General features: G+C 49.7%; 1 protein-coding gene and 1 long non-coding RNA gene across 3 annotated transcripts; both read right to left on the bottom strand.

Moving 5' to 3' along the window:
• Positions 1-200: 200 nt before the first annotated feature.
• Positions 201-11,246, bottom strand: LOC113990561 (ATP-dependent DNA helicase PIF1-like; the record flags this gene model as incomplete). The annotated part of the gene is given in 13 exon segments (XM_039387156.1): positions 201-4,789; positions 4,940-5,080; positions 5,420-5,611; positions 6,598-6,743; positions 7,285-7,372; positions 7,929-8,035; positions 8,686-8,825; positions 9,212-9,318; positions 9,393-9,507; positions 10,052-10,205; positions 10,301-10,426; positions 10,504-10,609; positions 10,704-11,246. Coding segments are annotated over 12 exon segments (1,881 nt in total), but the record flags the coding sequence as incomplete, so codon positions are not given.
• Positions 11,247-14,261: 3,015 nt separating this feature from the next.
• On the bottom strand, positions 14,262-15,084 carry LOC120324441. 2 transcript variants are annotated; one of them, XR_005565754.1, is made up of 3 exons: positions 15,024-15,084; positions 14,406-14,495; positions 14,262-14,301 (listed from the first exon to the last, which is right to left on the bottom strand). It is a non-coding gene; the product is annotated as an uncharacterized LOC120324441 (long non-coding RNA). The 2 variants fall into 2 exon arrangements; XR_005565753.1 differs by having other exon boundaries at positions 14,263-14,301; positions 14,410-14,495.
• Positions 15,085-16,410: the final 1,326 nt, after the last annotated feature.

Here is a 16,410-nt window from a genome sequence, read left to right as displayed (position 1 = left end):
TTGATCTGTTTGCCCACACATGGGCACATGGTACCAGTTAGGATGCTGCTGGTGCCTACCCAGCTGCCATCCCAGAAGGGTTCTCATAGGTTCTCTGTCACATCTGACAGCCCTCTGCATCAACACCATACCAAATTAAAAAAAAAAAAAAAAATTAAAAATTCTGCTAGTGCACTATTCAATAATTATAAGTGAAAAACTTTACTCTTAGATTTTTTTATTAACTTATTTTGCTTTTACAACCAGATTTCATACATTATATCCTAGTCAGTAGTTTAGCTAAAAAATTCCATCCAACATCCTTATAATCTGTAATAGAAACAAGCATAAAATAATTATACAGGAAGCAGGGAAATAGAGATTTTACACATCTAAATGCAATCTCTAGCAATTCAGGTCTTTTCTCAGGCTAATAATAGAGCTGCTTAGATTTAACAGTAGAAGACAATTGCATGTCACAGAGTGACATAATACAAAATGAGAAACTTTTCATATCTGTGAGAAAAATTACATTATTAGCATTCATAACATAACCTATAATGTACTCTATTTCCATCACTTAAGAGTAGTATTTGTTTCATCTATTCAGAGCAACTCTGGATATGAAGATCTAATTCCTGGACACAATCTTATTACAGCATCTGAGATCAACAGGACTGTTGTTGCCTTTCCTGCACTCACAGGACTTGTGGGTACAGACTCTGAGGACACATTCATGTTTAATTATTGTGAAAATGTCACATAAAGAAACAAGAAGAGCGCTAAATCACTGTACAAAGATTTAAACTGGAAGCTGGTAAGGTTTTAATAACACTCTGCTTGTGAATTATGCTTCCAATAACACATAAATGTATTATGAAGCTTTAGCTGGTATAAAGCAGTTTCTTATTGTTTAATGTATTTGAAAAGAGAATGGCTGTACTTTGTGGTAACAGAAATACCAATTATGTATCTAACTCTTAGTTTAATTCACTTAATGATAGCTGCAGTTAAGGCAAACACCAAGCTTAAATTCTTGCTCTTCAGTTTGTGAAAGCAGAGGACAATATTAATTCCCCATGTTTATGGGAGTGCAGTAATGGAAGCCTCCTCTTCCACAGGGACCCAGGCCCCTGCTGCACAGCCATGTGCCCTCATGGAGTGCCTCTCCCACCAGCTGGGCTCCAGCTGCACCCCAGGCCAGCTCCTGCCCGGTGCCCCATGGCCGTGGCAGCTCCTCCATCACCAGCCATTCCCCCTCACCTACCACAGCACCTCCAGCCTTTCCTCTGTATCCCAGGATATCCAACCACCCAACTGCTGCAGGCAAGGGTGGTGGGGCAGTTTGAAAGATGCTCACACACTTGGTGTATGAGGTGCCTGTGCACATGTGTTGGGAATCTCTGTGAGGAGAGGTCGGGGCCGCCCCGTGCCCGACACAGCGAATTCCAGCCAGTTCCAGGACAACCCCACCACGGGGCACAGCTGAGCCCCTCACTGACACTGGTGGTAACAACAGACAGAGGGGGAAAAACTGCAGAGTGTGGGGGACAATGCGTGAGAAACGATCACCCAGGTCAGAGGTGGAGGAGGAGCTCCAGGTGCCCCTGCAGCCCCCAGCAAGACCGTGGTGGAGCAGACTTCTCCCTGAAGGACCACAGCCTGTGGAGAAGATCCATGGAGGGGCAGGGGAGAAGCATGAACTCCAGGTTGTGTAAGTGGAGAATGGCACAGGTGCTTGCTCTGCCACGAGCCATGTGAATTGTCCTTACAAGAATCGAGCCTGCTAAGCCCACCTTGCTTCAGCAGGTGAAAGCAACAGCAGCACCAGACATTTTGAGGATGGCTTTGTGGCAGCCTTGTATAAAAAGCTGCTCAGCCTTCAGATTCTTCTTCATTTTACTGACTAATGAAGAGAGAAGGAGCTCTGTTCTTGCAGTACAATTACCACAATAAAGAGTTCCTTAAAAAAAAAATCCCATGTTGTTATACTGGGTTCTAGCGACAGACTGTCCCTCTGAAAGAAAAATCAACACATTATGGAAAACTTGGAAGAAGGGATATTTATTGTATTACAAGATTTTTACCTCATGTATATATGGAAGTATTATTCTGTTAAAAAAGGCCTCATCACAACCCTGACTGAAGGGGAGCCATGACAGAGCCTGACAGCTCAGATTTGTCCTGACTGCTTCTTTTCTGATTTAAATAGCAGCCTCCAGACACAGCCTCCCTCCCTACATCTGCTTTAGCTGGAAGTAAGAACATCCAAAATTTACACAGACGGACCCCTTTTGGCCTCAGAACAGCTGCCAGCCCTTCAAAAGCCACCACTATTCTGTTCCCACAGTTCCATCATTGAGAAGGCAACCACAATATTTCATGTATATTTAATACTAACATGAAATATTGATTAGCCTTTCCAGCTTTAAGTTCTGTTCAGCATTTTATCTCAAACCTCAGCTTGGCACCAAAAAAACTGCCACACAACTGGAAAGATTTCAGTCCCTAAATCCAGGAAAACTACAGTCAAGTGAGTTGCTTCTTAAAATCACAATTAGAAGTTTATTTGCATAATCACCACTCTTACACTCTAAATTATCTTTTCATTGCAGCAATACAGGAACTTTTTAAGAGATGTTAAAGGATTTGAGCCTGCATTATCTCATCACTCTTATGCAACCTGTCAGTAAATCAATGTATTGTGTATGACTGGACACGGCTGGCGTATCCTTCCTAGCTGTCTACCCCAGGAGTAAAACCCACTGACATTCTGGGCATTTCAGATCCCACAACTCAACCTCCAGTGCAACACAAAGCCCTCATACTGCAGCATCCCATCTCTAAAAAGAGTGCAAACTGGACCCAGCCCAGCCCCCTGACCAAGCATACAGGCTTTAAGGCTACCCCTTGGGCATCCCTGCCTGCCTGGACAGCCTTGCCCTGATGATCAGGGTACCCACAGCCTCTGCCACCTGCACAAGGGGCATGGGGGGTGAACAAAAGCAAAAACTCAACCCACACCAAGGTGGAGGATGCACATTGAGGCACAGTTGGAATTATACAGGAGGCATGAGTGGCACAGCACAGATTCTGTGCCAAGGCACCCACTGCAGAACAGCAGCATGAGGAAAGAGCAAGAGTGCTTCAAGATGGGGACACAGCAGCTGGGGGAACAAGAGGTGTCCAAGGAAAGGCTAGAGCCAGCCTGCCACACCTGCAACCCCTGTGTCCTACCACAGGAGGAGGGGGCTGAACCTGAGCACACCGTGCTCATGGGCACCCCACCTGGGTACTGGCACTGTCAGCTGGGGGACACAGCCTGCAACAGTCGGGCCCTCACCCAGCTCTAGTGGAAGCTCTGGAAGCTGCAGGCCAAACAATCACACCTCAGTGCTCATCTGCACCAGAAATGATGCTTTAGTGTGCCAGCACCCTCCTTGCCAGCTGTGAGGGCAGGGAGAAGTTAATCTTCAGTTTCTCCCCAAGGTGGACAAACAGCTTACATCCAGCTCAAAGAATTGGGATGTGTTGTTTAAAAAAAATAATTTAAAAAGTTTACAGCTTGCAGTGTGAGGGGGAAAGGGCTTGTCTTCCACAGGCTCCAGCTACTTCATCCACTCCCCACCAGACTTCTTTGAAGAAACAATGTGCTGATACATTAAGAGCCCCTCTGAATAATAGTCACACTTCTGTCTTCTACTATGACTCCCTCCAAAACTCTACCTTTCAAGCCCAGAAAAAAAACCTCAACCCCCACTTAAAATATGCATTTTGAAATCCAATTAAAACTGTTCTCTGCTATATTAACCACTGGCTAATCAACATCCTTTCCTGGCTTTAAGGAGAGCAGCTGCCAAGAAGTGACCTTCAACTCACTCACACAGCAGAGGTTTTGTTAGAGACATAACCCTGAAAGAGATGAGTTCCAGCTGAATGTTACGTCATGTTTTAAGATGTTAAACATTTTAAAATATACAAGTCACTTAAGTTTTAAACAAAGTGCTAAAATACAAAGACCAAAGCTTTTCCTTAATTAAGACAGTATATTAATTCTGCTTATCTCTGCTTTTGCTGAAACAGGTGACATTACAGCTCACTTCACATGTCCATAGCCATTATTCCCTATTTCACACTAAACTTCCACCTTATTAGTCAGACAGGTTTTTTCCAGGGACAACTTTCATTTGAGCAAGCCTCATGTTTTAACAAGAGGAACTCTCACCAGTACCCATCTTCTCCCTAATGGAGTAACAGACCTTCACAATTCTTGTAGTTCCATAATTACAGGTATAAGATGTAGGAATTCCTCCTGTCTTTAAACAGTGCCAGTTCATCTCAGAGGGTTAAAAAAATAAAAATCACATCTTATGCAACAGACTAATAAAAACACTACATATCAGCATAACAAGCAATATGTAACTGGCAGTTCTGCTTGTGGAGGAAGTTTTGCAAAGCCTCCTGGTGTCAAGCATCTGGAACACCTCAGCATGCTGTAAAGTAATAGCCCAGCTCCTTGCTTGCAGAAGAAGCATGCTGTAAAGTAATAGCCCAGCTCCTTGCTTGCAGAAGAATCAAGTGTGTATTCCACATACTTAGCACTGCTTTCCCTTGTGTCAGCAGCTCCTGTGAACAGGTCCAATCCATCCAGACACCTTCCATCTCACAACAGTGGTATACTTGAAGAAAGGGACACAAGTTTCAGTCTATATATGTGGAGCATTAAATGCAACTAGGCAGGCAGGATAGAACCATAGGAAAGTCCTTCAGGAACATCCTTGTTCAGTCATTTTGTTTGCTAGAGTTGCATCTGTGACACAGAAGTGTTTACTTAGGACTGTGGGCTCAGAAGGGGGCTGCAGAAGCCTTCCAAATTCCAGAGGCACAAGGTGGGGATACTTCTATATATCCAGAGTCAGCTGAATGAAGCAAACAGCTAAAAAAATTCCTTTGACTTTACCTGTGTTATCAAATATACTCAATAGCAAGATCACTGCATCTCAGCTGTCTGTGCTGACACTTCACAGAAACCAGGAGAACATTATCAGCTGCATTTCACATTCTCCTTCTCATCAGCATCTGAATAGGTGTGTAGTGAATCCTTTGGGGAGAAAGAAGACATAAAAAAAAAAAAAAAAGGAACAGATTTCTTTTGTGCCCACTTCCCCTTCATTCCTTACTGCAAGAGGAAGACCAAAGAATCCCAGCCTATCCTTTCACCCACAGTGCCAGGTAGTTTTATACAATCCCAAAACTACTGTAGCTATTTTACCACCAAGAGCTGCCCTGCCACATGCTCTCTCTGCAGTTTCATCTCTCCTGCCACTACAAGTTTTAATTTGAATGGTCTTGCTTAGGAAGAAAAAGAAGCATCTCAGGGCCAACATCTCTCATCTTGGTAGCACAAAGCAGGCTTTGCTAGCATGAGGTTTTTCTTTACCTGGGTTAAAAGCTGATGACGCCTCAGCTGTCTACAGAAGTGCAGCACAGAAGGATCAGCTCTCACTACTTTTGGGTCAAAATCCAGAACACGGAGACCTGCAAGGCTGCGGGCTCGGGAGAGGGCTACCTAAGCCTACCCACTTTCAAAGACACGAGACAGGGAGATTTCCACACAGTCTAAAGACATGCCCTGCCAAAGACACAGAGAACTTTGTTACAGAACAAACAAACAAGAACACTGTGCTGTACCAACACTAACCTGTGAGTCTGTCAAAGGTACCGTTCTTGGTGTAAGGGCTTGATTAAAAAAAAAAGAAAAAAACAAAGAAGTCTTTTGTTTTACTGTGTAACTGATTAAAAGATGAGAATCAGAAAGGAAAGGCAGTTTCCTACTGTCAGTAAATTGCTAGCAGATAGTAGAATCCACTAACTCCAGAGAACCTCTTGTTGCATGAAACTCCATAAATCCCATCTAATCAACACAGCAGGGAAAGAAATCCTGCTGGTTTCACTCCTAGTAGTTAACTAGAGCAGTCACCATTCTCAAGCAGTCCTCAGGCAGATCAGAGAGTTTGGGTTAGGCCTGTCGGCAGGGCTGTCCTGGGCACAGCAGAATTTACAGCCTGCCCTGGTTTAAACAGTGCACAGGAACAATAAGCAGTGGCATGGGAACAAACTCACAGGTTTCCAAGACCAGTATTCATCAAAGTGTATGAAGCCTTCTGGAAGGGAAGGAACTTTGAGAAAGTTACACTGTTACATTGAAAAAAACCAAACACACCCCACCAAAGAGCGAGTTCAGCCCAACGAGAGCTGTGGCTCTGGCAGCTGCCTCAGTTATACTGTAAACCTCAGGGTCTCTCAGTGCTGATGACTCTCAAGGAAACACTGCTCTCATCAGCCCACAATGGTAAATAATGCTACTTTATAGTCCAACACCAACTAGCAGATGGCAGCACCCCATGGAAACTCCAGCAGTGTATCTAGTCCATCTGTGACCCTATAGGCAGGCATCATGAGCAGAAGAGGTGCAGCTAAACACACATATTCTGGAGTTCCCCCCCCCACAAGGGCCTTTCAGCTTTCCCTTCTGTTTTACCAGCAATGCAAGCTCACCCAGGAAATAAGGCTTATGATGGTGTGCAAGTCTTTAGACAGCTGTATAAGGACACCCACCTGACTCTTGTGAATGGAAATGGCCCATGCCAATTTTAAAGGCAGCTGTTGACGACTCAGGTGAACTCCTGATGGTCCTTTGAAGACCCATTTCTCCATTCTTATGACCTGTGTGACCCCACAGAGAAACCTCACCTTAGGCAGCCCTGTAGGAATGGGAGCAGGAGAGAAACAGAGATGTATTCCTGACACTCAAAAGCCAGGAAGTCAGCAGCCTAAGAACACTTTTTTCCCCCCCTCCTAAACCAAACCTAAACCCGCAGACAGTAAATAGCATGCACTGAAATGATGTTTGGTACCTACTTAAGGCAGGAGAATTAAAGTCAGGTAATTTATCAGCTGAGATGCAGAGAAAAATACACATTGCAGGTAGCAGAACATTATTCTTTGAGAAAAAACAAACAAAAACTTGCTTGAACAAAAGAAAACAAGAAATGCAAATGAGCACCCACATCTAGACAACACAGAAAAGCAAACACAAGAGGCCCATAGATAGCTACAGCTGATGCAGTGCATGACATAACAGCTGGTGAGAGCCCCAAGCCTGCAGAGATCTCCTCCCTGCTTTCCCTCTAATTATTCTTACCAGGCAGTAAACAAAGTTGAGAAGTCATCAGCCATCAATGAAAAATCGTTTTGTTATTTTTCCCCCTCTTCCTTCAACAAGAGATCAAGAAGCTCACTTACCCTTCTGTTCACTTTCAAATCCTACAACAACGCCTCGTGCCCCGTTCACCAGCCCTTGAGACACATCCAGATTCTTTGCTAGCATCACCTACAGAGAAAAAGAAAAATCCTTCAGTGCACTGGGTTTACAGCCTGTTCAGCCACCTGCAGTTAAGCTTCTTTCCAGGAAGCATAAGCACATCAGGCTGATATGACCATATCATCCTATCCTGCCTATTGCAGGAGAGAGCACCATCTCCAACTGAAATTATTTCAAAGCCTTTCCTTCCTAGGATTCCCAGCTATTTTACAGCATTGAACACTTCACTTGAGCTGCTTCCATCCAGAGCTATGAGCTGCCTATGCTCTCTGCTACTGAAAGCTTCTAAACCTGATTGGAAAAGTGTGTCAAAGTCACAGCAATCATCATTGTCCCCAAGACATGGACTGCACTCAAATCAAACTCATTTTCTGTTTCGATAAGATTCCAAGCAGAGAAAATATAAAAGATTGGAATAGAATCTTCTGTTGGCCTGGCATAGACATTCTATATTGAATCTGCATTCTGTGTATTAATCTACTCTATATATTTATCTGATATTCCTTCATTTTTCTTATACCATTTGATCTGCTGTTCTATCCCGTGTGTATGTACACACACTTACCTGAGCTCCAAGCTTCAGCTCAACTCTACCACCCACAGGACACTGAGCATCAATTAACTTCACTAGCATTGGGTCACTATCCAAAGCCTCAAACGTGTGCACTTCTCCTGTTAAGGAAAGAAAGACATAACAAATTGCAGCTGTTGAACACATTATACACAGCATGACAGGAGGCTCAGCATTTATTTCTAATAGCAATTTCTCTTTTAATATCCATTCTGCTCTGCTGCTAGGACATCTTCACACAAACCTTGTCACATCTAACAACAGAGAGCTCACTATTGCCTCTCTTCCCAACAGAATTTGCAGAGCATGAAAAGGCACAGGAATCAAAGGCCAGCAGTAAATAAGAACTGAGCAGCCAGCATTTTGAGCATATGACTAGTTTCATTTGCTGCCAACATCAGATCACTAAAGGAAGTATCCAGAAAATATTGCCAGAAAGGGAGGCAAAAATTGAGAAAGCCCTTAATAAGATGCAATAGAAAGAAAAAGCAGAGGTGTGGAGGCAATAAATGACCAACCCTGTTTCATAGCAATCAATGAGCTTGCTGTCTATTACACACCAAGAAGTGACACTGAATATTTAACCAAAAAACCTGAAGTTTTTCCCCAGGCAGCCGAACTCCAACACACAGACCTTTGACTGGTGCTGCTGTGCATGACAGAACACTAGTTCTTCCTGACACCACAGTATCCCCACTGCATCCACTCAGAGCTCAGCCCCAGAGCCAGCAGTTTCCTCCAGGGAGTTCACCTGATAGCTGTTGCAAGCGTCTCTCATTAGTTATTTCGACATCATCTTTATGGGTGCAGAGCCGTGTAGCCAGGATCCCATCACGCTCAGACCTGTTAGTAGCTGTCTGCATCAGCTGCCTGGTAACCTCCTCTGTGCACCTGGTAACCAGGAAAAGGGAGTTATTCTTTAAAGTGATCAGGAACAGGTCTTCACACAGCTGGATCTGTCTGTGAAAGCTGCAGGCCTCCAGAGAGGAGGACAGAGAAAGATATATAAAAGTTGGAGAACAGTGCCAGTGTGTGGGCCCTGGCCACTGCCAGCTCAGGATTCATTGAATTAACTCACAGAAATCAAGGAGGAACCCTAGAAAGTGTCCTTCCTTACCAGAGCAGGATATATGAAATCTGCCTATGTTAACTAAAGCTGTTATAGCTTTTGCCCCCAGCTACATATACCTGATAGAGCTCAGAAAAGTGACAAACTGCTCTTTCTTCTGCTCCATAGGTGGGGAGCAGAGATTACAAAGAGATGAGTTTCTCCTCACCTGCCTAAACGTATTGCACTCAGGAGTGAGACAAAGGTCTTGTCAGTCTGTCGCCGCACTTCAGTCAACTCCATGTTTATGTGGATACATTTCCTCCAGCTTTTTGCCTGCAAAAATCATTCTCTGGTTAAGAAAGAGACAGACTTGAAGTATGAGAATGAGTTCAGGGGCAGTTTTGTACCTGGAAGCAGAACTTGGTTTCTTCATTAGCCTTGCAAACTGGAGGTAGCTGCAAGAAGTCCCCACAGATGATTAGCTGAATTCCTACAAAAGGCTCATCCCGTTTTCTGACTGCCCTGAAAGAGATGGAAGAGAGAAGTTTTGAATGTCCTCCAGAACCTGGACATACTCAGATCTCAGAAGTTACTTGTTAATCTGTCAGGATATTCAAATATACACCACCTGCATTTAAAAGATGTTTATCCTCAGCTGAATCAGAAGAGCTCATACAATTAAGCAATGGTAAGACATTAAAATTTGCTTTGCTTACCCACCCAGATGCCATTACCAGTCTTTCTTTGGTGGCTATTATGCTACAGCTGCTTCCCTCTGCAAGAGAAAACTTCTGGGAACAGCTGTATTCTGGACTCAGCTCTATAGATAACACTTAGCTCAGGAGATGGAAAGAGCAACTAGAACAGCCACAGCTGTGAGTGAAGACGGGACACAATCAAAACCTATCTCATGATAAAGATCTGCCCAGATGCTATGATTCCATGCTTCCTTGCAGTCCTATGCCATCAGCTGCCTTGTAACAATTCACAAAACCCGAGGAAGGAAGTAGCCTGGAAATTTAGGAAAATTCATTTCAGTTAGTTGTTTGACCTGACGTTTGCTTACCTTGCCACTGCCTCCAGCCTGTCAAAGAACTTTCCATCTACCATTGAGATCTCATCGATGATCAGGTGCTGGCAGGCCAGCCAGTGCTGGCGCACCCCCGGCCTCTCCGCCAGCTGAATGCACTGTTCCAGCGGTGCCTTCCCAGAGCCGATCCCTGGCAGGGGAGAAGAAAGCAAAGCTTTGGGAAGCTCCTGATTTATTGGGAAGGAAGTGAAAGCTCCCAGCCCCTCGCTGTCGGGCAGGCATTACCTGCAAAGGCATGGAGAGTGGTGCCACCGATGTGGCAAGCGGCCACTCCCGTGCTGGCTGTGGCATAGGTGACGTTCGGAGGGAGGGAGCCCGCGATCCTCTTCAGCAGGAGGGACTTCCCAGTCCCTTCGAGGAGAGAGAAGCAACAGGTCAACAGCGAGGCCCGAGGGCTTTCCCCAGCGAGAGCCGCCGGGCGCCCTCACCTGCGCAGCCGGTGAAGAAGATGCTCTTCCCGCTCCGCACGGCTCCCAGCACCGCCTCCTGCTCCGCCGAGAGCCGCGCCGGGGGCCGCCTCTCGGCGCGGGGCACCTGCGGGACAGACAGACAGTGGTGCGCTGTGAGGGCAGCGCCCGAACCCGGGCCCGGTACCGGGGCCGGGGCCGCCCCTCGCCCCGGGACTCACCTCGGCGGGGCACTCCCCCCGCCCATCCCCGCAGCCGTGGCGGGGGCCGGGGTTGCGCAGCAGGTCCCGCTCCTGTACCGGGCTGATCACGGCGAAGGACGCCGGCGGCCGCTCCAGCAGGGGCGGGGGGCGCGCCGGGCCCCGCGACCCGGCGACCACTTTGAGCCGCAGGAGGCGGAGGAAGCGGCGCAGCGCGTCCGGGGGGCAGTCGGAGAGCAGGACCTGCGCGCCGCCCGGCCCCACTCGCACCGCCGCCCGCCCCTCGCCCGCGAACCGCGTGAAGAGCCGCACGGCGTCCCCGCTCAGCGCGAAGCTCAGCACCGCGGCCGCGCCGCTGCCGCCCACCACCCGCAGCACGGGCTGGCGCAGCTCGTTGCGGCCCAGCAGCACGGTGGCGTCCCGCAGGACGCAGCGGCGCGGGCCGCAGCCCCCCGGCAGCGGCTCCTCCACGGCCGCCGTGCAGAGCCAACTGCGCCGCCTCCATCGCCCCGCTGGCCGTTTGAACGCGCCGCGTGCGCCGCCGCCAATCGGCGCCCGGGGGATTTAACCCGGCGACCAATGGGAGGCGGGAAAGCGAGCCGGCCAATGGGCGGCCCCGCGGGCCCCACGTGAGGCGTTGCCAGGCAGCGGGACGCGGGGCCGGCGCGGCCATGGCCGCCCGCGGCGGGCAGCGGGAGCGGCCGGACGCGGTGCAGCTGGACCGGCTCCTGAGCGAGCGGGTGCACAAGGAGATGCGGCACCGGAGGCTCTACACGCAGTACACCGTGAACCCGCTCCAACCCGGTGAGGCGGGGGCGGGCCCGCAGCGCTCAGCTGCGCGGCGGGGATAGGCAGCTGCACCCAGGAATGGCAGCAGCGGCCAGGGACGGGGTAGACCTGGAAGGAGCAACCGGAGGGCCTTTCTTTCGCCTGAGGAGCCGGTCTGCACACTCAGAGGCAGCAAGGAGACATGCCTCGGATAGCCTTTAGTAACCTTGGAGAAGTGAGGCAACTATTTAGGATGCGGAACATACAAATCCTGAGCAAATACAGAGCCAAGATGGGGTAGAGAGCCCAATCACTACACCACATTCCTTCAGCCCTTGGACCTTCTACCTGTCAATTCAGAGTCACAGAATATCGCAGTCTGTGCTGGCACAGACAGGTGATGGGAGTATATTCATTCAGGTCTAGCTTTTGCAGTAAAACAAAAACCAAAGGAAAATAATTTCCTGAGACTTGGCACTCACAGGCCACCACTTGGGTTGGGGTGGGACTTTGGTGTGGTGAACACAGGCAGCTTTAGGTAGAAGGGCCTTCAGCATGCTTAAGCCCCTTGCCTTCCTAGGAAATTGCCATTAATCAGTATCTCTAACTCATTTTCTGCTATTCACGTGCCATTCTTCCTTTACAGCTTCAGTGAAGTAGCTGGATCCACACTGGGGAATAACCAAAAAGAACATCTGTAATGATACATATTCTGTACCTGGCTGTGATGCTAAATTCATGTTATTCACCTGTATCATTTCTTTCCAGTTTACACAGTCACCAGGAAGCTTCAGTCTTCCCCGTTGGAAGAGGTCACTTAAGACTTCTGAGGGGCCAGATTGCCAAAGCCCGGCCAGTCCATTCCCACGAGGAAAGGCAGCTTGGTCTTGGACAAGATACTGGGGGGGAGACACAAAATAAAAGTTTAATTTAAAGCAACTGCCTACAATAGAAAGCAATTCAAACATAAGGCAGACAAGACTCGTGCAAATCTGAATACATTTGACTTCAAAGGAGAATTATTTCCCTCTGCACCTAACAGAATGTCATTTTCACCCAGGTCCTGCTTACCATCCTCGAACAAAATGTGCTGACAAAATTTTTCATGATGACAGTGGAGAGATATTAGAGCACACTGCACAGGGAAGCTGAGCCCATTCCTGGAAGTGTTCCAGGCCAGGCTGGATGGGACTTGGAGCATCCAGTCGGGGATGAGTGGAAGGTGTCCCTGCCCACGGAAGACAGGGTGGCCTTTGAAGGTCCCCTTCAAACCAAATCGCTCTGGGATTCCCCTCCAAAATCACTACCCAAGAGACACAGCAATCAAAGCAGAAGGACTGCGCTCCCAGCTTTTCTTACCTGCAGGCACACAGCACGTTGGACATAAAAGCCACAGGGTTAGTCCTGCGAGAGGTGTCCGGCAAAACTGACCCCAAAACCTGACTGCAATCATCCCAAAAGCTGACCCAAAACTGACCCCAATCATCCCAAAAGCTGACCCAAAACTGACCCAAATCACCCCAAATAATGACCCCAAACTGACCCCAAAAACTGACCCAAATCATCCCAAAAACTGACCCAAAACTCTGCATTTATTTGGCACCATTTCCTCTCAGAAACAACATCTCCGATTTAGTTGATTGCTAAAGCCATCATTTTAAAATCATCCCAGGAATCAAAAGGGACTGGAAAACACACAGAAATCATTCCTGCACCCACCAAATCATTAGGAATTGGAACCCGATTCCCTCATCTCTCTCCTTGTGCTTCTTGGCTGGAAAACCTGATGATCCCCGCTGGCTATTTTTAGGCTGCTTTTCTTCCACAGCTCCTTTCCTCCCGGCTGAAACCTCCTGGCATATTCAGGGCTTACCTGGAGGGAAGCCCCTCTGAAGTATTTCCTCTCGCGGCAATTCTGTGGGATTAAGAAGTAAAAAAAGCACGTCAAGAGCTCCTTCTCCCCCCTTCCCTCGCAAACACCCTCCCAGTTTGTCCTTGGCAGCTCCATCCCCCCGGCACCCGCACCCGACGCTTCGGCTCCGCTGGGAAAGGGACAGCAAGTGCACAAGCAAGTCCAGTGCTGGGCAGGGGCTCCCTGGGGAACGGCACTTCAGTGCTTTAGTCCGTGGCCTTTCCTGCTGCCCTCCCTCCCGGAGGTAGAGGATGACCCATCCCTTGTTTCTCCCACACTCGCAGACCCAGGTCCTGCTCCTTTGGCCCCACTTTTCTTAGCAGACCCGGCATCATTTCCCAGGGTCCCCAGGAAACTTCTGCACTTGACCCATTGCTAAGTGCAGAGCACAGGGCGAGGGAAGGACAAATTTCTCGGCACCCACCCCCTGGAATTTTCCTTCTCCGCAGCACGCTCCCATTCCCGCTGTCTCTGGAGGTGCCCGCACGAGTCCTCCTTCTCCCAGCACCTCAGAGAATGTCCTCTTCACCCGGGTCCTGCTTACCGGCGTCCAACAAAACACGCTGACAACATTTTTCAGGATGCCAGTGGAGAGATATTAGAGCACACTGCCCAGGGAAGCTGAGCCTGCCCTATCCCTGCAAGTGTTCCAGGCCGGGCTGGACGGGACTCGCAGCAACCGGAGACAGTGGAAGGTGTCCCTGCCCACGGAAGACAGGCTGGCCTTTGAAGGTCCCCTTCAAACCAAATCGCTCTGGGATTCCCCTCCAAAATCACTACCCAAGAGACACAGCAAGCAAAGCAGAGGGACTGCACTCCCAGCTTTTCCTACCTGCAGGCACACACAGCACAGCACAGCACGTTGGACAGAAAAGCCACAGGGTTAGTCCTGCCAGAGGCGTCCGGCACACCCACGGCGACCGAAGGGAAACAGGGAGCCTGGGAACACGGAGTAAAAGACACCTTAATTAGGACTACACTGAGCAATAGCCAGGTCATTCCCACAGACAGCTTCACCGTCCGGTCACACAAAAAGCACTGACCTACCAGGGCCTCAGTTAGGATGGCTCCTGACGCTGACACCTCCGTTTGCCCCGGGGGGTCAAGAAGAACATCCCTGGGAAGAAGTCACCCTGAACAACAAAAAGGCAAAATTAGTGAAGCACGGGGTCCTCTTCTGACTAGATTGCCACCAGCATTCCATAGCAAATGCCACGACTATTCTGTTACAGACGAGAAAACCCTGTTCTCCCAAACAAACAGCCAGGAGATTTATGGGCACGCCTGAAAATTTCCTGTGAGGAACTTTTTGTAACTAAGGAGCAGGTGCTATCTTGAGTTGAAGGCATCAATTTGACAGACACTTAGTACAGCAAACTCTTCAGCAGAGCAATTAATTGCTGCCTATTTGAACAGCAGGGGAGAGAAAATGACGGTCGAAGGGAAGACAAGAAAAGTAGAACTGGAATCAGCAGCCTTTTCTTCCATCTCTCCCGAGAAAGTCTAGTTTGTGTGTTCTAATAATTCTATGCCCTTTTCTACACGAAACTTAGACCAAGGCTGAAAAAACAACTAGAAAACACGGAGAGAAGCTTTTTAGAATTTCACGTGATTTTCCCAAACTGATCCCAGAAAAGCAGAACTCGGTAGAATGTGCTCACCTCGAGGCCTTTGGTCTTTTTTTCCATAAGCTTCATCACCTGATTGAAAAAGCAGAGTAGACTCGGTATTTAGGCTCACAACAGGAAAACTTCCCCTTGTTTCCTAAAAGACACTACATTAATTTGCACAGCTGCAGGCGCGTCTCCAGATGTTAAAGCCTTTCAGCTTTTCAGAGGGTGAGAATGCCCTGCTAAGGAAGGCTGAAAAATGCTGGGAGCCTGCCCAGGTCAAAGAGCCCCTTGATTTTGTCTGTGTTCCAGTCCCTGGCTAAAGAAAGGGCAGAACCACCGCAGGTGTTGCTTGCCTTTCCCCTACGAGGTTTTGCCAGGCGCTGGGCCAGCCCGGGCACTGCGGGGGAAGGCCGGCAGTGGCCAAAGCCCGCCGCTTTCCCAGGGCAAGCGTCGCTTGCGAGAGCGCCCCCGAGCGCCGGGCCCTGCCTCACAGTCGCCGCCTGGCGGACACGGCCGGGAGCGGCACTGCAGCCGCGCGCGGCGCTGCAGCCGCGCGCCCCCCCCCCCCTTGGCGAGACCCGCGGCGCCTTTCGCGCGTCCGGGCCTTTCTTCCCTAAAACCTGCCCTTGCCTAGGAAAAGCTGAGCAGTTCACAGAGTTGCTGTTTCCAGCCCAGCTTCCCAAAGGATTTCTCTCTCCCGGCAGCACAGACAGGGTCCCCGAGGCAGCGCAGACCCTCCCCGCGGGGGGGTGTGGTGCGTGTGCAATGCCAGGGCACATCCGAACCCGGCCCTGCGGCGGCACGCAGGTGCGAGTTTCTCCGCAGAGGCGGGAAACTTGCCTGTCGCTTCCCCGGCCTGCAGTCGTCGATGGCCGCGGGAGAGGCAGAAGAGCGGCCGCGCCTCCCCCGCCGCGCCCAGATTACCCCGGGGACGATCTCCGTCGGATCTGCCGCCGTGGGTCGCTTCCGGGGGGGGAAGGCGGCGGCGCAGCCCCGACAGCATCTCCAGGGCACTGCGGGACCGAGCGGGGCGGAGCGGAGCGGAGCGGAACGGGGCGGCGCGGCGTGAGCGCCCGGGATCCTCTCGCGCCCCGCCGCGCGCCGCGGCGCCGTGACGGGGCTGCCCGCGCCGGTGCCTGCCGCCGCCCACGAACCTGCCGCCCGCGCCCGGCGCCGCCGAGCGCCCCGCCTTGTCCAGTGCAGCTGCCAGAGGTCCCTCCGGACTGTGGGACAGGCAAAAACCCCACGGCAACGGCGAACACGGATTTTGGAAATGGAGAATTTGACGGCATCACTTTGAGCTGTGCCAGTTCAGTTAACACCAAAGGAAAATCCAAGACTTCTCCAGCAGGAGTGTTTTTCCTGGACGTATGTAAAGAGAGGCAAAGCTTTTTACTGCTCTGGAGAGCACAGTGTGCAGGGGGGGCAGCAGCCC

The sequence above is a fragment of the Pipra filicauda genome, unplaced genomic scaffold, assembly GCF_003945595.2.
Source record: "Pipra filicauda isolate LSUMZ 115617 unplaced genomic scaffold, ASM394559v2 scaffold536_size338551_pilon, whole genome shotgun sequence".
NCBI classification, from domain to species: Eukaryota; Metazoa; Chordata; class Aves; order Passeriformes; family Pipridae; genus Pipra; species Pipra filicauda.
Note: the sequence above shows the minus strand (reverse complement) of the source record. Positions and strands in the feature narration are given on the sequence as shown.